This window comes from Miniopterus schreibersii (assembly GCF_964146895.1).
Source record: "Miniopterus schreibersii genome assembly, chromosome: 6".
In the NCBI taxonomy this organism is placed as follows: Eukaryota; Metazoa; Chordata; class Mammalia; order Chiroptera; family Miniopteridae; genus Miniopterus; species Miniopterus schreibersii.
In genome coordinates, this window is record NC_138107.1 from 83,286,344 (window position 1) to 83,308,654 (window position 22,311).

The window sequence follows — 22,311 nt, forward strand, 5'->3', positions numbered from 1 at the left end:
AGAGAATTTGCCAGCCAGCTGCCTTGGGGTAAGAACCACAGGGTCAGCTCTCCTGGCCCGTCAGCCTGCTGGCCCGAGCTGCAGATTGTGGACTTGCTAACCTCCATAATCATGTGACCCGGTTCCTCATAGTAAAATATATACACACATCCTACTGGTCCTGTTTGTCTGGAGGACTCTGATTAACGCAGACACCTACTGATGCTTACCAGCAAATTCTGCTGAAACGCTTGGCGGGAGGCTACCAGTCTCTGAGGGTTTGAGGGTTCTCTCCAAGGCCAGATCCGCTGCCTACAGACCAGCTCTGGCCCTGGGCAGTCCAGGGAACTTTTCAGTTATCAAGTGAGCTGCAGCCACACCCTCTCCAATAGGCCTGACTCTCTACTGTGGGAGAAGGGAAGCCTCTATCAAGGCTGTTCTTTCCTTGGATACTCTCAGTCCTGGTGTATCAAGAGTTCTTCCCAATAGCTAATTCCATTACTAGTTAAAAAAACTCTATCAAAATTATCCCCATTAAAATTAATGGTATGGTTTCTGTCTCCTGACTAGAACTTAATACAGTATTTATTGTCACATTTCTACTATATTATGGTTTGAAGTGTTTCATAATAAACCAATTTTTGATCATTAAATATTTTACATAAAATGAAGTGCTTTCCTTTGTCTACTTCTTTTAAGGAGTCCAAAATATACAACCAGACCCATGATTATATTGTATGTATATTTTTTACTAATACATTGAAATTTACATAAACTGTCTTAAAAATATGCATATTGCTTCCAACCATATTAACTCATGTTTTTCAAGACAATACTGGTCATTATTTACACACAACATGATTTACTGTAGAAGTTTCAGAAGTTATTAAAAGCCTTTAATAACAAATCAATTTAAAGTTTTTTGGAAATAATTTCTACTAAAGATTCATAATCAGCATAGTCTTTCAATGAGTGAACAAGTTCATCCAGTAGATACTCTCCTTGCATGAAAGTTTCAAGATCATGAAGCGACCTGTTTATTCTGTGATCTGTGACACGGTTCTGTGGAAAATTATATGTTCTTATTTTCTCTGACCTTCCTTTACTTCCAATCTATATATATTAAAAAAAGATATGAGATACAGTTAGATTCAGGGCAACTAAATCTACAAATTTCATGTGACTGGAGATTAAGCTCTTGCTTTATAATTTGAAACAATGTAAGAACCAAGTTTTAACATGACTCCTCAAATAACATGAGAACATGATAGAGAAAAAAAGAACAGGGGCTTTAAAAGCAGATTAGTATCTGAATCCTCTGCCATTTCAATGCCCTGTGACTTCAGGCAGTTTATTTCAACTCTAATCATTAGTTTCTCCATCTGTAAAGTACAAAGAATACCTACTGCATGGTGCTGATGTACACACAGTGTGGCAGTGATATTCAATGGTAACTAATAATCTCTGAATTGAGTCATCTTCAGTGATGACAAAGTGATGAATTTCCCATTAATATAGTACTACTAAAAGGTTTGTAGTTATAAAATTAACAGGAAGAAAGTTCAGTTTGCTTTCCATCCTTCCATAATTTTCAGAATGGAGACTCCATGTATGTTTTTAAATAACTGATTAAAAGTCTGAGAAAAACACCCTTGAATATAGAAAACAGAGCACAGGTTTAAGATTATTACAAAACAAGCATAGCCCTTGGTTGAGCTACTTAAATTATTTTTTCTTATTTTGACAAATACATTGGAACCAATTGTAACATACATAAAAACACTTATTTAAAAATGTCCTTTTGAAGTATTTTTTCATTTCAGTTTTACCTGAATCTTTCTAGCATTGTATCTTTTACTTGTTTCCTCTTCTAGATACATGCTGTATAGTTTTGCACGTAACTTCTTCATAGCTATCTCTTTATTTTTCAATTGAGATCTCTCTTGTTGGCATTCGGAAACAACACCTGAATAGTGTTATGAGAATTAAAGAGTTTTAATTTAAAAATCCTCATTTATTATCAAGGAATAATCCTTCTCTTCCTTCTTTCTTTATGAGGACACACACAGGATTCTAATATGAAAGGAAGACTTAAATAATTTTTATAGGTATCAGCATGCTCAAAATTTAAGTTTGAACTACAGTGCAAAGTATTTCCATATTGAAGGCATACATACAAGACAATAAATAGTAATCATTTAATATGGATTGCTTTTCCATACCCTCAACCAGCCACCACAATTTTAAAAATAACTCATCATAGAAATGAAAATATAAAAATTAACCCTATTAATAGGGATCATCACTATTAATGTTTTTGAAGATTTCCATCATTTTCTATTCTAGTTTACATACTATGTATTACATAAGACATCATTTTAAAGTTTAACATGAGAATTTCTTCATATTTAAGAAAACAAAACCATCAATCCATTACTCCCATCAACCACTACAGGTAAATGGGAATTACGCCTGTTTAAGATAGGTCATTGTGAGAGTCCTGTATTCTCTTTCTAGATACCTCAGGTTTGCTATCCATCTGCTCTTTGTCACATGTGAATCACTGCAGTTCTACCTAACAGTATACTGAAGGCTCAGGAAATATTTCTACAACTCCATTGCCTACCTACCTACCTACAATCAGAACCTCTGGAGGTCTACGGATGGACTTAATGGAAAGAAGCCCCTGAAATTATATGTAAAACTTTGCGTATGAGCATGTTTTAGTTCCTCAAAAGAACCCATGTCCTTCTCCCTTCAAAAAAAGCTAAGAACTAGTGACTTAGAGCATTTTCTGAGAAAGAAGAGCCCATGACAATGAATTTACTGTGAGGATTTTTTTTAATAGTGATATGTACTAAGTATAAATCTGAGAAGCACTATCCACACCTCTTCAAAGTCACGAATATAGAAATTCCTGGGTTTAGATCCCTTCATCTTCCTGGCTTTGCAACTAACTACCCTGCAGAGTTTCAGCTAAGGAGTCTACATAAATCAAGCATTTAAAAAAATCCTTGGTATATATATTCCTCTGGTAATCGAGGATCTATTTCAGTGGAAAAGTAATCAAGTCATTCAGAATTTGATTTCTTTCTTCAATGTTTTGTGTTGAATAAGTCCATACCTGTTGGAAGATGAACTATCCGGACAGCACTGTCTGTGGTATTTACATGCTGCCCGCCAGCTCCACTGGCTCGCTTGGTATCAATTCTCAATTCTTTAGGATTAATCACTAGATTAATCTATACAGGAGAGGAAAAGTTGGGATTTAAAAATGTTACATGTATGAACTGTTCAAAGGCACAAACTATCCATTTATAAATATAAATACGTGCTATGTATAAAATTTATGAGATTTATAGGTTTAATTTTAAGAATACAGAGTAGTTAGAAAGATACCATTATTTTAAACTTTTTTTCTTTTTTGGAAGAGTAGCAGATCAAAATATACTATAAAAACAAACCCTGCTAGGATCCCACAGAGAGGGGCCTGGGAAGCCTTACCTCAGTAGGCTGTGGTAATATTGCTACAGTCATTGTGCTAGTATGGATGCGGCCTTGTTTCTCTGTCTTTGGCACCCTTTGTACTCTGTGCACACCTCCTTCAAATTTCATGTGCTTATAGGCTTCTGAACCCCCAATGCTGGCAGATGCATGTCTAAGCCCACCTTCAACATATTGGGGAAAAGAATTCTTTTTTTATTCTTACCATTTATAAACATTTGACCATCACTTCTACCATCTTGAGACTTATTTTTAAAAGCTACAAGACAATCTATAGATGGTAAAATATACTGAAAAACTTTAACAAATCTACGATATTCCATGTTTTAATACTTAATATATTCATTGCTTGTAATAATTAAACATAAAACATTTATGGTGTTAAATGACTCAATAACATGTCTAAAAGACCACTTTTAAAAGACAGTAGTGAGTACTGAATGACTAACATTTTATAGGCCCTTTCAAAATTGATAATATTTAGTAAATGATGCACATGAAACTACTTAAGCATTCTTACAAATAAATTCCAAAGCCCAGTCTTTCCAGCCCTTTTCCTAGGACATATGTAGATAAATCTATACTTTTCCCAAAACAAATTAAATAGTTCACTGACCTATTTCACTTGGAAAATATTCCAGGGTTTCAAAATGCCATCTTTTAAAAGCAGCATATTGCTGATACATATCAAACATCTCTGAAGTAAACAACATTGCCTCCTGACCCCCAACTCCTGCAGTTACCTCCAGGATCAAATCATTTTCATCTGTTTCTTCTGAGGGAACCAAAAGTAAGAGAATCTGTAAATAAAAAATATCACCCCTTCTATAATTAAGAATTACTTAAAATTTTAAAAAAGAGGCAAATGATTAGATGCAGGATTTTAAATATTTAATTTACGTAAAGTTTCTCTAAGCAAATTTAATATTGCTGATTACTGCCCAACCATCTTGCCAATTAGAACCACATAAGCATAATTTCTAGAATATATTAATGTTACATTTAAGTTATGTTACAAGGTTCAGCTGAAAGAGGTTTTTTTTGGTATTCATGAATACTTTCCATCACTTCTCTATTCCATTAATAATTAAGAGCTTGCTGTGAGTAGGACACTACTGTGTATAGAATGAAAAAGATTCTAACTGTCCTTTTGTAATTTACAGCCTAGTATGGCAGAAAACAAAAATAAATTGCATTCATTTGGTTTTTTTAAGCTTCTTTAATGTGGAAAAGAAACTTGCAGTTTTGGAACTGAAAAGGCCCTTGGAGATGACCTGGTCCAATCCCCTCATTTTACATGGAAAATGAAGTTAACAGAGATTAAATGACTTGTTAAAGGGCAAAGTGTGACTGACAGACCAGGTAATAGAATGCAAATCCTGTGCCTACATCAATCTTCCTTCCATTATAATGTTTCACATTTCAGTATGTACTAATTAAGGGGATATAGAATAAAAGTCCTTAGATTAGGTGAGTTCAGTAAATAGAGCTACCCACACTTACTGGTTCTTTAATATACAACAGGCACTCTCCTAAGCACTTCACATACTTTTCTTTTTTTATTTTATTTTGAGAGTAAAGCTGGGGACAGTGAAACAAAGAGCTTAAGATAGAAGCAACAGGAAAGAACCTAGGCAGTGCTGCTCTGACCCTCTAGGAACAACGTTATAGGAAGAACCACGCGGGGCTGCATTGACTCACTGAGCAGCAAGTCACAGTAACAGAGTGGGCCAAGGTGGGGCTGCTTTTAGCTCACTAAAAAGTCAGGAAAGGGGGTGTGGGAGACAGGTTCAGGGGGGTTAGCCTGAGACAAGGTGCCACTGCCTGCTGTTCCCCTGGTTCCAAGTCTCGTGGGGACCCTTAGGGTTTAGGAGAGAGCAAAATACACAACCGAGAAAAGGAGGGGCTCAAGCATGCTCCAGGGAGTGCGCCCATACTTTGAATTCTTAAAACAATCTTGGGTCAGTATGATTAACAGCTCCACCTTAAGGTGTGAAAACTAAGTTTAACTAGGTTTAGCTTAGTTGAATAATGTCGTTCCCTAATATCACACAGCTATAACCTAGAAGAGCTAGGATCTGAACCTAAGTCTACCTGAATTCTGAAACATCACACCTGATGTTGGTTGGGAGCTATAGTTGTTACTACCTTCCCATCTCTCTAGCCTATGCCAATACAACAGGATCACTGGAATCTTGAACTAACAAATGATACAATTTACATGTTTGTTAATTACTAGCCAATGTGCAGAAACTTTTAATACACATGACCTATTTCATACACATAAAAAAATAGAAAATGGGTAGAAGCCAAGTTATATGAGATTCTCACTGTATAGTGGAACTTTCCTTGCAGAGTAGGTAGTGAGTTCCACTTTTTTGATGAGTTCCACATTTGGCTAGAGAAGAGAACCTCTAAATTAAGCACCCACTTTCTGAGCTCCTTCCTCACCCTACCATGCTTTTTTACTTGTATCACCAGCGATAACTCTTGTAAACCTTTAAGTTCTGCCTTACAGAATTAAAAAAGGGTGGTTCTAATTTAATATGACTACTCTTCATTTAACTCCTATATGTTCTCCTGCAATTCAGTTCTAAAAATCCTGAGGGCCTACTCTAGGTTTGGCATTCTAAGAGCGCCAAAGACACAAAGATAAAGAAGCGTTCCTGTTCCCAAGGGGCTCACAATCTACCGTCACCACTTAACTTCTTCTACTTATTGTCTACCCCGCCTTCATCTCTCTTACAAAAACAAAAGAGGGGATACAGAATGCCAATATTTCATTGCCTTTCCAGCAAATCCTATTAATGTGACATTCATCCTGTGCCAGAGCTCTACAATCCTTTTAGTGATAAAAAAAGGACCACAGGGAATATGCTTTTTCCTGCTTTAAAAAACTGTTTATAATTCTAAATACTAACAAGCTAATTAAGTCCTGAATTGTTTTTATTAACCTCTAATAAAATTCTTTAGAAATAATAGCAGTAATGCTTTATTCTTTGTACAAATACTATACCTGATGCTTCAAATGAGCTATTTCTTTTTGACACGAAGTAATTTCATTCTCTGCAAGTTTCCTTAAGTCTTCATTTTCATCTAAGAGATAAAGGCAGTAGGTTAACTTTCCCTTAATTGGTATTAAATTGCCAACAGAATTCAAGGAAATAATTTTATTGTTATTGTAGCTGAAGGGAAAAATGTCTTTCTTGTCCTTTTAATAACTGCCATTCATTTTATTTATTTATTTAAAATATATCTTTATGGATTTCAGAGAGAGGAAAGGCGAGGGAGAGAGAGAGATAGAAACATCAATGATGAGGGACTCATTGATCAAGCCCGCAACCCGGGCATGTGCCCTGACCGGGAATCGAACCCTGATCGCCTGGATCCTAGGTCGATGCTCAACCGCTGAGCCATGTCTGGCCAGGCAACTGCCATTAATTTAAAATAGCATTTTATGCATTAGTTTTCATAAGCATGTAGCATAAAAACTTTTTTCCCTGACAAAGAAAGCATAAAATAAAAACGAAATCTCTACATAACAATATAAAGAAGCTGTTAAACTTTTCTATAATTTTACCGCCATCAGATATTAATGTTAACAAATATTCTTTTAGTTTTCCAACTTCTCAACTGTATAACAAATAAATGCAATGAGCTAGTCAGACCAGAAGAGTAGCAGAAGGTTCCATCAGTTAAACCAAAACTGACCTAAGAAGTAGAAAGTTACTTCCTATCTTATTAGTAAATGTCTCATTAATATAAAGTATCCACCCACATATTTAGACCCTACCCAATGTTTACAGGGTGTTTACATGAAGTACTCCTCTTTCTCTGGCTTTACTCTAATTCTGATTTCATTTTTACCTTTCAAAGTATATTTTCTTATTCCTCTACCTTATGGGCCACATGCAACCTATAGGAAGAAGGGGATATTTGATTTTTTAGCTATTATAAACTGCTCTCACTGTTGAGAGATCAAACTCTTACAAGTATCAGTTTGTATGTTTGGTCAATGGTTAAGAACCAGCTATGCTGGGAACTGGGGATGACACACACAAGGCAAGATTTGAGATAACTTTAATTTCTTTATACTTTTCTAGGGGAGAAAAAGTCACAAAGAATAACAGCCTAAAACACGACGTGATTAAATTTTAAAACAGTAGCACACTGAAGGACTTTTTTTTTTTAGTTTATTTTTGGGATGGGCAGAAAAAAAGAAAAAGTGATTAATTCAAGGAGAGAGAATGACAACAGCAAAATTCAGATCAGCAAGTTCAGAAAGTTGTTGGTTGAAAGGCAGGAAATTATTTTGGCAAGAATTTGGTACAGAAGAAATCTGGGGAGATGGAAAATATGTTGACTCCGAAAAAGGAAAAATGAATTCTAGTCCTACTTCAACCGCTCGGTTCTCTTCGGGGAAAACACCCAACTTCGCTGAGTCCCAGAGTAAAATGAAAGACCTGAGCTGGACGATCTCAGGGTACCTTTCAGTTCTGAAAGGCGGTGTTCTGTAAGGCCACAGAGATGGAACTCAAATCTAGAAGTAATTTAAATAAACATACAATTAAATATCAGCCACCAAAGTCTCTGAAGAATACTCCATTTCATCCTCAACACTGATGCCAGCATTACTCTTTCTTTTAAAAGGTGTCATATTTCTGCTTAAAAACATGCTAATTTCCCATGGTCTATACTACAAATTCAGGTGGTCATGCAAGGTTCTTAATTGTTGGGGTTTCAAGTTTTTATTACATTATCAACTCCCATATCTACTCTATGCTCCTGCCATGTTTTATCTCCCAATTTGGTCCTTTATCCTACTGGTCACCTGTGCCTTCAAATCTCTTCTCTTACACTAGCTGGCAACTTCCTTCCTACCCTTCAAGATCCTTTTAAATGCCAAGTCTTTACTTTTTATAACACTCTGCTCGTTACTGCACAAATTAAAACAAAACAAATGCTCATTCACTTTTATTTTTATTTAACTCCTTAAACTTCTCTTTCTTCACTAGGCTGTAAGCACCTAAAAAGTAGTTTTCATAATTTTTTTGATAGTGGTATCTGACATGCAAAAAGAACTCAGGAGTTGCTGAGAGATATTTTCTGCTGTTTTTAAGCTGAGTAGCATTCTGCCAGCAACAATTTTCTAACATTCTGTCAAATTCTTTACAGTTTGATTTTTAAAATACTTAATCCTCCTTAAATCTACTTGGATTTCAAGCCACTTGACTTTTAAGCTTGACTTAAGCTATAAAAACAATTTAATTTTTCTCCAAAAGACATTTTCCAAAATATCCTTAATTCTTTTCTTATACTCCAGGCATTTGCCTTTTCTCTTAAATCACTTAATTTGGACTCTGCTTAACTCTGACCTGACTGCTGCACTAGCCTTCTAAATGTTTTCCATGTCATCTTCATTCTCATTCCAGGCTGACTTCTAAACCACCACAAACCCAGCTTCCTAAGCAACAAAGCTATTTCGAACATTCACTCACCAGTCTAAATGCTTCTGCTGGCTCCCTTCTGCCAACAGGATAAAATCAACCTTTCTTTTTTTTAATGTCTTTATTGATTTAAGAGAGGAAGGGGGGGGGAGAGAAAAAAAGAGAGAGAGAGAGAGAGAGAAACATCACTGAGTCACTGATCTGCTGCCTCCTGCACAGCCCCTACTGGGGATCAATCCCACAACCCGGGAATATGCCCTCACCAGGAATTGAACCATGACCTCCTGAATCATAGGTCAATGCACAACCTCTGAGACACGCAGGCCGGGCACAATCAGCACCATCCACCCCTTAGAAAATGTTCCAATCTGCCACTTTTCATAATCTCACCTCTGCCTTGGTTAACAGAGAATACAGTGCTTAAAAACATGAGATCTGGAGTCACTCCAATCCAAACTCCATTCCTTAAAAGCTGTGTAACCTGAGCCTTTATTTTACCTCTATGCTTCAGGTTCCTCTTCTGTCACAGAAGGCTAATAGTACCTACTTAATAGTTTGTTATATGAAATGGATGAATTCATGCCTACAGAAAGGTAAGCAAAGCCTGGAGGATCAATAAAGGCTAAGCTATTATATGCTCTAAGGGTAGGCCTTTATTCTTGCAGGGGGCCTTCCCAACAAGTTCTTCTTGCTCTCCTGGGTCTATTCAAATACCTGTTCTCACTTTTTAGTTGTATTATAATTAATTCTCTTTCCCCAAATAGACTGTGACCCCCCCCTAGAGTCTGCTACCCAACGCATGGCCCATGGACCAGTAGCTCGGCGTCCCTGGGAGCTTAGAGAAATGCAGAAACGTGGGCCTCATCCAGACCTGAATGCACACAAATCACGTGGGAAACTGATAAAAACACACGTCTAGGTCTCAGATTCTGAGTCACGTGTCTGCTCGTCGCACGCGCCTCTCCTGACACCCCACCTGGAGAAACTGCGCTGGAGCCCCTGACGGGGACAGGGCCGGCGCACCCAACCGACAGGCGTCAGGTGAGTGCGTACCGGGCGGGGCACTGTGCCCGGGGACGACAAAGGAGGACACGGGGGGCGGGCTCGGTGCGCACCGATGAGCACGTGAGCTCGGGCCAAACCAAGACGGGCTGCAGCTCGGGAACAGTGTGCACACCTCACCAGCAGCCCGGTGCGCAGGGTGAAGGAAGAGCCAGGAATATGCTCTGAATCCCGACTCCCTGGACCCCTTACCACGCAGCAAGGGCTCGGTCTCCCGCAGCTCCTGCTCCTTGGCGCTCAGCAGCTTGGCTGCGGCCACCAGCTGAGGCCCCCCGCCCTGCAGCTGGCAGGCAGACCCCGCCTGGCGCTCCAGGAAGGTGCGCAAGGGCCCGCCGCGGGCGAACAGCTCCTCCAGCAGCGGGCTCCCGCCGCTCAGGTGCCGGCCGCCCGGGGCCGCCGCGGGGCGCGCCCAGAGACACCGAGCGACGTTCCACGCGAGACGGGACCGCATCGCGCCGCCGCCACTGCTCCGGCGGACCAAAGCCGGAAGTTCCGTGCGGAGCGAGTCTCGCGACACCGCGCGGAGTTTGGCAAGAGGAGCGAGAGCTGACCGAGCCCCGCCCGGCACGCGCGCGGGATTTAAAGGGCCGCCCGGAAGCCTCTGCGGGAACTTCCGCCGAACATTTAAAGGCCGCAGACCTGGCAGAGGCCGGAAGTTGAGGGGGCAGAGCGGAAGTTGGTAGGGGCGGGGGCGGGAGGCCTTGGGCTCCTCCTCTACTGGCTGGGTCGTGGAGTCTCCTCCTGCGCGATAGGCTGGCGTTCGTGCAAAAAGGGAAAGCCGCCGGCGGCCGCGCCTTTCCCTGAGGGCCAGGGTTTTCCGGAGCGTCCCGCGAGGGTTTCCGGGAACGGCCGTCAGCGGTCGCTCCCGGCGGGGCCCCGCGGAGGAAGTGCCCGCGCCCGCCCGGCCTCTCGTTTCCTAGCGCGAAAGGTTTGGAAACAGGGCGGGCGCCGCGCTTTCCCGGCTCCGTCGGTGGCCGAGGCTCGCGCCGTCAGGACGTGGCCCGAGTGCTGCAGGCAGCCGAGCAGCGGCCGCGCGGCCCCGCTCCTGTCCCTTGGCCCCGTCCCTGACTCGCTCGCCAGCGGCTTCCTCACCTCGCCCCCGCCGGGCCCGTCGCGCTCGCGGCTCCTCCCGGCTGCAGGCTCGTCCCCGCAGAGCCGCGGCCCCGGGAGCCCGGCCCCCCCCGCGGGTCTCGCCGGCGGTGCTGGAGACCTCGCTTTCCACACCCAGAGGCCGGGTCCGAGGGGATGACCCGGGCGCCCGCGCTCCGAGTGCTTTCACTGCTCGGGGCGCTGAAACGCCGGGAAAGCTGGGAATTTATTCTTTTTTAAAAAAAAAAGTAAAACATGCCCTTGACAAGGTCAAGTCATCCTTAAGTCCTCTAATCAAAACTGTTGAGGACAGTATAAAAACCTTAGGAAATGGGCCGGCCTTCCCCTCGCGCCCCAGCTCCAGGGGCGGGCGCGGGCCGGGCGCGGCGGCCTGGCCGCTTCACCACCTTGGTGCTTTGTCTCCGCCGGTGTGTTCAAGCCGCGCCGCTTTATAAAGTTGTTTCCCGGTCAGGCAGCGGCTAAGACCCGTTTTAATTCTGATCTGATAACAGGCTGGTCAGACTGTTTCTCGGCAACAGCTCTTTCCCCCGGCAACACGTGGAGGGTGTTTCTTGTTAAGCCGTGGAAATGGCAGGAGTCATTTGAACTCAACAGGATAAACCTCCCACCTAAATGCTCAAATCAAGTCCTTTCAGGAATTGACTTTTATTTATAAAAGGTGCAAACATGTAATAAACAATCACCTTATAGAATGTAAAGAATCTGGTCAGGAATTATTTTCCCTCAGATGCCCCAGCAACTTAAATAATATAAGTAAGTGTACCTTTGACTCCTATAATGTTACACCAATGAGAAAACAATAACTTGTTAAGGATATACGGGTGGATTCTTTATTAATTCAAAACATTTTTAAAAAGTCAGTGTAATGCGTGTGCATTTTACAATATCCATAGGTTTACACAAGATAGTCCAATGAAAACAGCTGTAATTTGATTTACTTTGAAAACTCAAAGAAATATACATAGTTTGAGACTTCTAAGTTTTCTCACATTATTGTCATGCTCAAATTCTATTACATTTGAAAATTCTAGCATTTTCAGTTAGTCTATTGTACAGAGAGAAAACAGACTCCAGAAAGGGGGAACAAAAACCCAAAACAACTCAAACTGGAGGAAAAACAGTCTGGACTCAGTGTATAGGTGCCTAGAGTTACCCCGGCACTACAGAACCACCAAGCATGGCACCTCTCAAGCTGTCTCCATGCGCCCACAGTTTCCTTAGGTCCACTGAGACCGGTGGAGTCCAAAATAGAGAGATGATTAAGTGCAGTGACCATGGTAGGGAGAAAATGACACACACTCAACATGATAAACTTCACAGAACCAAACACACTGAAGTTATTTTTCATATTTAGCAGACTTACTACAATCATATACAAGAAACGGTGTGTTTATGACAAACAGGTTAAAGCAAGGGAAAAAAGTCAAGGCTTTTACATTATTTCGATATTCAGCGTTTATTGTTCATTGGAGGGCAGTATGGAAAAACTCAGCGAAATGATGATCAGTTTAAATTACCTGTTAGGACAATTAGTAAGACTAAAGTCTTCACTACGAAAGAGGTGTAGAGGATTAAGGTAATTATACTAAAAGGAAAAACTCCACTTTCACCTCCATGAAATAGGTATTCGAGCTAACACTCTTCAGTTCATTGTATTTTCTCCAAAGGATTTGTTAGCGATGATTTCATGGAACCTCCCAGCAACGCTGAGGAATCATTCGCTGATAACTTTTTTTTCAGCTCAGCGTAAACGTCCAGTAAATTTACATGCAGTATAACCTCTCAAAACTCTATTACTTTATGGTCGAGAAACCTAACGAACACGACCTCAGCCCTCTGGTTAAAGCCAACATCACCAGAGACAAGTCCTGATGATGGTATGCGTCTCTGATATCATACGATATAGATGGCACTTGACTTCTGGGGTCTTCCTTCCAAAAACCAGGAACACCTGTCTAACCACGGGGACAACATCAGACAAATTCCAATGGAGGGACGTTTTGCAAAATACTAGACCAGTACTCCTCAAATCTGTCCAAGTCATCAAAAGCAAGAAAAGTTGGAGAAACTGTCACAGCTAAGAGGAGACTAAGGACAAACGACTAAATGTAATGTGGCATCGTGAATGGGATGCTGGAACAGGGAAAGGTAGAAACTAAGGGATCCGAAGGACGTGTAGACTTAATGCACTATTGGTTCGCTATCTCATGGGTGTGCTGTACATGGAGACTCTGTACTATCTGCAATTTTCCTGCAAATCTGAAACGATTCAAAAACAAAAGGTTGATGAAAAATTTTACGAACATACAAATACCTTTTATTTTCATATTTTCATGGTAAAATTTTAAAAATCATACTATTTTAATATTAAAAAATTCTTTCTAGTCCATGTCAATATCAGTGTTTTCTAATATCCAGTCTGGATAACTTAATTTTAATTCTAGTCCCCGCATATTTATTTGGCAAATTACTTGATATTTGTATTCTTCCTATGCTTGGGAATGTTGCTTTATTTCCAAAGGAAATAAAATTTTCAAGTGATTTCTCTTATTTAAATTTTGACTTAAACCTATAGTATACACACACACATACACACATCTAACTATATTTATATCTCCATGTGTATGTGTGTGATTTTTTTTTTCTTGATTGTAGATTCAGGGTGATGTTGATCAACTAAAAACAGTGATTTTGAATCACATTATTGAACAAAGCAATAACATCTATTACTCCATCTGAAAATAAGCTTGGTAGTATCCTTTTGGATGAATAACTACATCATATTTTTAAAGTATGGTTTGAAAAAATGTGGGATGAGTGCATTAAAATGGCATTTAATACATTCTTGAAAATGGTCATCATTATTGAGTTGGAGAACTTTGTTAAAATAGTAATATGTGATATTTTATTCTTTCCATGTTTATTTCATTTCTTTCTTATGACTATCCTGTAAATTAAGTATATTCCTCATTTGAAGATGAGGAAACATGCCCAGGATAAATGATTTGCCCATAGTCACAGGAAAGAAATGTAGCTTGAAATCAAATTTATAATTAAAGCCTCATCTTTGGAACTAAAGCTTAACAATCTGTTGTGTGTTGCAAGGATACTATTAAGAGGGTTACAGGGAAGATTTGAAGCAAGTTTTGGTATCAGTTTTATTGATAAATACCTGCAGTTGTAGCAAGTGAGGAAGAGCTAAAATTTTTACAGATTTAATACTATTTTCTCAGGAGAACTAACATGTTGGTCAGAAATTTATAAAGAACTGAAAAGAACACACAAATGCAAGACTCTGTAAAAGTATACTTTGAAAATTAATTGTCACAACTGTCAATATAAATACAGATGCTAGAAATTTTTCTGGAAATATCTTTACCACCTTTCACAATAATTTGCCAATGTGTGCAGCGCAAAGTTTTCAAAATTCATGTTTTATAGGGTTCTAGCTATAGGAGTTTTAGACCTAAGAAATTTAGGTGGCGTTCAAAAGGTTATTTTCTGATTGTATATTTTTTCCTCTATGCATCTGATATATTGTATTTTTTGCAGATGTAACTTGTCACAATTACAGTGACTTATTTTTTCAATATAAGTTAAAGGTGTATAGGAAAAAAGATAAATTAAAAATTAAGAATCAGGTAGTATTTTAAATCAGCATAATGTGGTGAAAATGTATTTTTGCCCCTAATAAATAAACATAATTTACCTATTTCTACAGTCCTTTTGCAAAACTGAATTATCAGGTAAAAATACGACACACACTTCATTCTGTAAGTAAGAACCTAGGCAGTGTTAAAGGATACTTACCATTAAACACCTCATGCACCAGGAACAAATATCAGAACTGGTCATCCTATGTACATATTTTAAGATTAAAAAAAAAAAAAAAAGACCACATTATGGTCTTGATTTTTGCACTTAATAACACTGCCATCAAAATTGTGTTTTGCTATAGTTGTTCATGTGCCAGTGCATGTACTGTGCTTACAGCTGCCTTGTAACACTGCTGGGTAAGTGTGTTACCCTTGGCTAACACACTAACGATTCTCCAGAGTGAGGAAGCGTCGTCCGTCCACTATTAGTGTGATCTCCGTACCCATCTCTGAAGAAGTCTGGCTCTCCAGTTTATCTGCACATAATTATATACAATCTATACTCTCTACTTTCTTTCCATTCTAGGCACTGGAGAAAAAGCATCAGCCTCTTTCTGTGCGCATTAGGTTCGAACAGTACAAAGCTATCTTGGCAATCGACAACGCGGGGATGCCTTCTAAAGTGCTAATTCTTCCTCAGCGAGGAATTCACTCACGAGCAAAAACCTAATTCTACCAAACAAATATTGTGCTCTTGGAATGGTAGCATAGACACCATTTGAGGGCATTTTTGTTTGTTTATTATATAGCTCTGTAATGAAAACAGAAGGAATTAATACCATCCTTTAAAACTTTTTAGAGTTGCAAATATACAGACATACTCTTAGAAATGTTAAACGTTTTGAAATTAAATGAGGACCCCCCCCCCCAAATAGGAATTTAGCGCAGAACTGCTGACAGAGGATGGTTAGCGACGTCTGCTGGGTAAATCTACTCTAGAATTATTCTCAACACAACTTCCTAATCGGGTTTCAAAAGGATGTACTAACTTCGAAATCTGTGTTCTACAAATGCCCAGGTTAGAGATCGGGGCTCTTTAGAAGGGCCCTTATCTTTTACATTTGGTAAAATATGAAAAGCATTGTCAAACAGACAATTCGTCTAAGAGTCCAAAGTATCTTATAAAGATAATTTATGACTAGCAGGTCACCATCATATATAGTAACAACGAGAATATAAAGCCTACATTTTAAAAGACTGATGCATGCAGTATATCATAGTATGTTACATATTTTCTAGTCATGTGCACCAATTTATTGTGCTTCAAACACGGCAACAAGTATGATTATACAACATATATGTGTATACATCATAGTAGCATAATAAACTCAATCTAACAGAAAAATACTCCAGGAACAATAGAACTTCACAATAGAAGCGATGATTCTTTTAGGTTTTTCTTCACTCTTTAGGGAAAAAATATGACTTTTTGTAAACATCTTCATAGCTATCTTTTTTCAACATATTACTGAAAATTATTATTCAAATATTAAATATCTAATTGACATGGATAACGTATGTCTTAACACTAACACTTTCAGACAAAAACAGGCATTTATTAAAAGAAATTATTATAAATATTTTCTATTTGTATTTTAAGTACATTTTCATAAATAAGGTATTTAAAAGTGCTGAATATGGTAGGATAGTCAGCAACACCAGTGTAAACAGAACTTTTTTGTTTTCTACTCTGCAAACTTTTTTTAAAATCCCATTCTGTCAAACACTGCAACAGTTAAAATATTTGCATAGGGAATAGATAATAGCCCTTTTAAACATATCTCCTGAATTCTATATAAATTAGAAAATCAAATTCACTTAAAAAAACAATTCTTAAAATGTTTTAAGTTTATGGAAAAAGAAACTTATGATGCCAACCTTTCAAGTAAAATAAAATTTAAGAAGAAAACCCAAACTTGTTTTTTTAAATGTTTAATAAATTAAAAAATGAGAGGTAGTTAAAAATGGCAAAGAAAACCTATAATTTTAATATCATCCTTAATATAAGGCCAGTATTTTCAGTGGATATAAATATTTTTAAAACTTTCATTTTAGGTTACTCAATATTATATTTAATAATTTTAAGATTAAAAAAATAGCTTCCAGGGGATATTAATATTCAAATGTAACGCCTTAATATAAATATGACAATGACTTTTTTGTGTCGGTGCACAATAGGATACTGTTTTCTTGAATCTCAAAAGTACATGCCAATGTCAAGCAGGTATTTTGTTTTAAAGATTTAGTGATACTTTAAAAAATAATATGGCAGCTAGGAGATTTGAGCACTGCACTGCCTTTGAATTATGGATGAGAATTGATAGTTTGGTTTCAACATTTTTAAAATAAGTAATTCTTAAGATGCTATGTGAAAACAGTTAAGGTCTGAAATAGAGAATTATGTTCTTCATAACCCTTATAAAACTTTTATTGGTTAAAAACTTAGCTTTTCACTGGATTTTACTTTCAAGGAAAATATGCCACAGGGACAGCTGCTTTTCATCAACATTTTTTATGATGCTACATGTAGGCGTTCCTTTATTAAATCCTTTCTTTATATTCCAAAACTAAGTTATCAAGCTCATTGGTTTTTTTTCTTGCTAAAGTACATACATTACACAACTGTTTTAGAACTGGAGAGCCAGTCTTTAATAAATTAATTACAGTATCGGACATGGGATATATACATAGACTCATTTTCTTCTGTTACAATTAAAAAGAATATCACTCTGATTTGTCATTGAGATAGAATATCTTCAAATTAGTTTGTGCTTTTTTTCTCTTTTCATCTTATTTTTTTACACAACAAACTCTTCTGCAATAAAAATGCCAGTTTTGGCAGTGGACAACCAGAGGAATCCCCCACTGGGATTTTCCACCAAACAGAGATAAATAGCTCTTTTTTCATGTACAGATATATTGGCTTAGAAATGAGTGTACTGAACACAGTATATAGCGTGTTGAATACAGTGTTACAATTTAAAAATTGGCTTTTTCTGTCTTAGGTTATATTTAAAAATGCAAACCACAGCCAACTTTTTGGCAATTATTTCTGTAAGACCATATTGCACGGAAGTCCTTAAATACAGATATAAGTTACGCCATTGGATTAAATATTACAACAACTACATGGCAAATGAAGCAGTTTTACTTTGCACATGCAGTCTCTGGAGATACACTAGGAGACTGTCCATAGGACTACAAGTACAGTTTGCTTGCAAGTAGAATGAGTGTTGACTAAAACAAACTTAATTTGGCAATTCACTGTTTTGTGTGGTATTTTCTCCAAAGTTAACCACGGCTAACCTCGATAAAAATGGAGACAAAGACCATATGGTTTTATTTTCACAGTAGCCTGAGGAATGCTAAACTGTAGTTGTCCAGGAACTCTGCTTCTGGTGTTACTTGACTACTTTTATCTCCCATCCCAGCCCTCCAAAAGGATTCTGTTTTTAAATGAAAATTAAGATTCAGAAGTAGAGCTGGCAGTACTTTCAACAAATGACTTATAAATTTGAGAGTTCAAAAACCTTGGAAAAGAATCTCTGTGCATTAAGGTGTATATCTGAAGTTGGGCATCTTCATACATGTGAGGGTTGGGATCCAACAGATTTCTGTTGATCACCTCTCTAACTCGAGAATCGAGACTGACCTAAAAAGAAATAAGAGCAACACATTAAATACTATTTTTTCAAAAGGTCTCACTTAAAGAACGATAGGTTCATTACATTTCAGAGAAATTCCAAAGAGTACGTCCAACTACCTAAATCTCGAGGGTATCTGTCTAAAAGATACCCTCCTTCAAAAGTTGAATTAAACAAACAAAAAATTGTTTTTGACAATTTCTACCTATTGCTGACGTAGCAGAGAATCCCCTCCTATTATGTAACAGCCAGGGTGACCCTCTTTACTGGGCAAGTAAAAATCTTGCAGAGTAGTTCTCTGGAAAAAAATTAACATGTGTCTCAAACGCTGATAGTTTCATATCCCACCAAGTCCTACTTTGTCAGAAGGAGGAAACCGGGGCTGTGGAAGTTCCTCCTAGAGCAGAGCCCAGCACACTCTTTGTCTTGGGTCTACCTGGCAAGACACAGGAAGCTGCGTAGTCCTCACATCTGAACACATCCGAAGATCTTGATACTCAAGATTACGTAGAGGCAGCCTCTGATTTCACAGCCACGTGCAGTCTCCTTGACAAATGGGAGACTGAAGTAACCTCAGGGGTTTTAGAAGTTCAACCATAAAAATGGGCAGAGTTTTTCTCGATGATATCGGTAGTGCAATCTGCCTTCTTGCGCAAACTGTGGTACGATTCCGACCAGCCGCTCAGAGCCCATCTCCACTCAATTCGCGGGCCCTGCAGGCAGAGCATTTCTTTTCAACAAGTTTCTCAGGTAGCTCCCCTGCAGCACCTCAAGGCCATGCTCACTGGCGGCTGCATGGTTCGAGGTGTGAGCTGTAAACACCGAAACAGCGGCAAACTGGGATGGATCTAGGAGCTTGCCCTGGAGACAGCCAGCGTTACAAGGCAGGCCGTGCGACCCGCAACGTGCTCTGGTTTGAGAGGGCGAGGGCTCTGAGGGGCACGCACCATCTGATCACCCCTGAAGGAAGAGCGAGAACTTCCTCTTGGCCCAGGTCTCCTTCACCGAAAACAAAAGTCTACTTACATACACTGTCACCCGAGCAGCAGCGTCGGGTTCATGAACTGCGGAACAAGAGGCTATGAGAATCTAAGACGGAACCTTTCTTCCTTTTTAAAATTTCCTATTTTCCATCCAACGACAGTGTGTAGAGAGACTATTGTGCAGCTGCTGTTACCCCCCCCCCCTTCTTTTACATCTCAAGGCAGAACAGTCCATCTGCAGCTACATGGTGGGTTATCTGAGGGAAAAAATCTACACTGTTAGAGTGGAAAGGTATGTTTTATGTAAATTTTGAAAGGTCAATGTGTCAAGAGGATGGTTTTTAATGATTTGGGGTTCACTTTAAAGCTTTTTTTTAACCCACTTATTTCGCCTGATTTGCTAGCTTCAGGGAAGAGATCCGGATTTGTGAGCAGCACTGAAGGTTCAGTGTTTGTATGGCTGGTGCTGGCCACTGTGTCATATTCTTGCTGGAGGCGAACCCAGCACCAGAGCCCCTTCTTTCTCGCCAGTCTTTACCCACAGATGTCACCATCCCTGGTTATTTGTCACCACGTAATTGGGGCTGCCTGGAAAACTTTTCCTGAAATGGGGCAGAGCTGCTTGGTTGTCTTTTCCCTGTAACTTAAGCATAATACTATAAAGTAATAGTTGAATGTTTAAAAAAAGATTCAGCAGAATAATGGCTTGAAGTGGAATCTCTGAGAGGAGAAATGCAAGTGGGAATTCAGAACACTCATTAATCAACATAATGTTACTTGAAAAGTATGCAGAAATTCTGCGAAGAGATTCAGTTCTCTTTTTTCCTCACTAAATGCTGATCCTGTTGGGACTGGTAGGGCATGCTGTTAAGGGAAGTGAGAAAAATAAATGGCAATTAGGACGCGTTTGGGGAACGGAACTAAGCTCTGCCCTGAAATGGCATGTTAGCAAAACCCTGCAAGAGGCGAACCATCACCGAGTCCCGACTGGCGGCCTCAGTCCTCACTGTTGTACGAGTCTAGGGCACCCTGATCCATACTTACGTCTCACGATGTACTCAAGCCTGTGCAAACCTCTCATATTTATACCTACATATTTCATCATAATTATTTGGCAGAAGCTTTTTTGGCTCTGGCTTCTTGTCCCACCCACTGTTTCAATTAAGTCCTGGGTCTGAAACAGTCCCAACGATGGACCACTCATCTTCCATCTGTGGTCCCCAGATTCCTAAGCTCTGTGGTCCATGTGGAACTGGGTCGATTGATACACCCTGGCGATGGCTGCTGTGGGAGGATTTGTTAGGAAACGGTGATGCAGACCAAATTTCTGTGGTCTAGCTAGACCAACTTACATACAGAAAAAAATTAAACATCTCTTGGCTGAACTATATAGTCTTTGTCATCTAATTGTAATTAGATTACTTAGGTTTTATTCTCTGTGCTAGTGTCATGGGGTCATCAAGTACAAAGTAATACAAAGTACAGAATTTTATCTCAGCTTTTACTTAAAAATATCATTTGTGTTTCTATTCAACAGGTAAATGTTGACATGGGAGTTCTGACTAGTTGATCTTACTCTGTAATGTGGTGTTATAATAAGGTAAAGTCTCACCAAATGCACTCCACTATTTTTATAAATGGTACTTTTACTTTCAAACTTGAGAACTTTTTGTTTCAATGGAGAAAGAAATGTTGGGTTAGTGATAAAGAAAGAAGGTAATTTATTTCTGAAATAATAACACAGTTGAATATGATATAATCGTTTTTCAGTCGCTGGAATCATATTAGTTATCTTAAGATAGAGAAGTAAAATAACTTGATTTGCTAAGTATCTTGAGTCCTCATTGTAAAATTGTTTCATTTGTTTTTTCAAATTAAAAACAGTAGTGAAATATCATAAAGCAGTACCATTCAATGTTTAGTTAACACATTTGCTATTTCCATTTAAAAAAATAAAATACTTAGGAAGATTCAAGATATTGGCAGAGTAGGGGAAGCTACACTCACCTCCTCCCAGCCAAACTAGAATTGGGGCTAAAATGTAGCGTAATCAACCTAAATAACCAACTGAAGACTAGCTGAAGAGACATCTTATAAACAAGGTTTACAGAGCAGAAATAAAGAAAATAGTCTAAAAAAAATACAAAAGATCAATGAAATGAAGAGCCAGTTCTTTGAAAAGATAAACAAGATGGACAAACCTTTAACCACACTCATCAAGAAAAAAGAAAGGATCCAAATAAATAAAATTGGGAAGGAAAGAGGAAAAGTAACAACTGACACCAAAGAAATACAAAGAAAATATTATGAACAGCTATATGCCAACAAATTGGACAATTTGGAAGAAATGGATACATTCCTAAAAACATGCAATCTTCCAAAACTGGATCAGGAAGAATCAGAAAATCTGAGACCACAGATTACAACTGGTGAAATTGAAGCAGTAATAAAATAAAAAAAAATACTCTGAATAAACAAAGGTCCTGGAGCAGATGGCTTCACAGGCAAATTTTACCAAACATTCAACGAAGAACTAACACTTATCCTTCTCAAACTATTCCACAGAATTCAAGAGAAAGGAAGACTCCCAAGCTCATTTTATGAGGGCAGCATTATCCTAATTCCAAAACCAGATAAAGACACTACATATAAAGAAAATTATAGGTCAATATCCCTGATGAACATTGATGCAAAAATCCTCAACAAAATACTAGCAAACCGGATCCAGCAACACATTAAAAAGGTCAGACACCATCACCAAATGGGATTTATTCTGGGGATGTAAGGCGGCTGCGATATTCGCAGATGAATAAACGTGATACATCACATAAACAAAATCAAGGATAAAAATTACTTGATCATATCAGTAGATGTAGAGAAAGCACTTGACAAGATCCAGCACCAATTTATGATAAAAACTCTCAAC

General features: G+C 38.8%; 2 protein-coding genes across 15 annotated transcripts in view; both read right to left on the reverse strand.

Moving 5' to 3' along the window:
- Nucleotides 1-707: 707 nt before the first annotated feature.
- Nucleotides 708-11,295, reverse strand: MTRF1L (mitochondrial translation release factor 1 like). 7 transcript variants are annotated; one of them, XM_081141636.1, is made up of 7 exons: nt 11,085-11,295; nt 6,500-6,579; nt 4,100-4,283; nt 3,484-3,647; nt 3,104-3,221; nt 1,809-1,945; nt 708-1,092 (listed from the first exon to the last, which is right to left on the reverse strand). In XM_081141636.1, the coding sequence occupies exons 3-7, from the start codon at nt 4,194-4,196 to the stop codon at nt 892-894; spliced, it is 717 nt and encodes a 238-aa protein (XP_080997762.1). In that variant the 5' UTR covers nt 4,197-4,283; nt 6,500-6,579; nt 11,085-11,295; the 3' UTR covers nt 708-891. The 7 variants fall into 7 exon arrangements, with proteins under 7 accessions (XP_080997762.1, XP_080997758.1, XP_080997761.1 ...); XM_081141632.1 differs by lacking the exon at nt 11,085-11,295 and adding an exon at nt 10,185-10,906; XM_081141635.1 differs by lacking the exon at nt 11,085-11,295 and adding an exon at nt 10,108-10,126 and having other exon boundaries at nt 4,100-4,258.
- Nucleotides 11,227-22,311, reverse strand: part of RGS17 (regulator of G protein signaling 17) — an 83,702-nt gene continuing 72,617 nt past the window's right edge. For 4 of the 8 annotated variants that reach the window (XM_081141645.1, XM_081141644.1, XM_081141642.1 and 1 more), the window contains one exon: nt 11,227-18,410. In XM_081141645.1, the coding sequence (XP_080997771.1) occupies nt 18,222-18,410 (189 nt within the window). In that variant the 3' untranslated portion in view covers nt 11,227-18,221. The remainder of the gene's footprint in view (nt 18,411-22,311) is intronic. The other 4 variants (XM_081141643.1, XM_081141641.1, XM_081141639.1 and 1 more) reach the window with 2 other exon arrangements.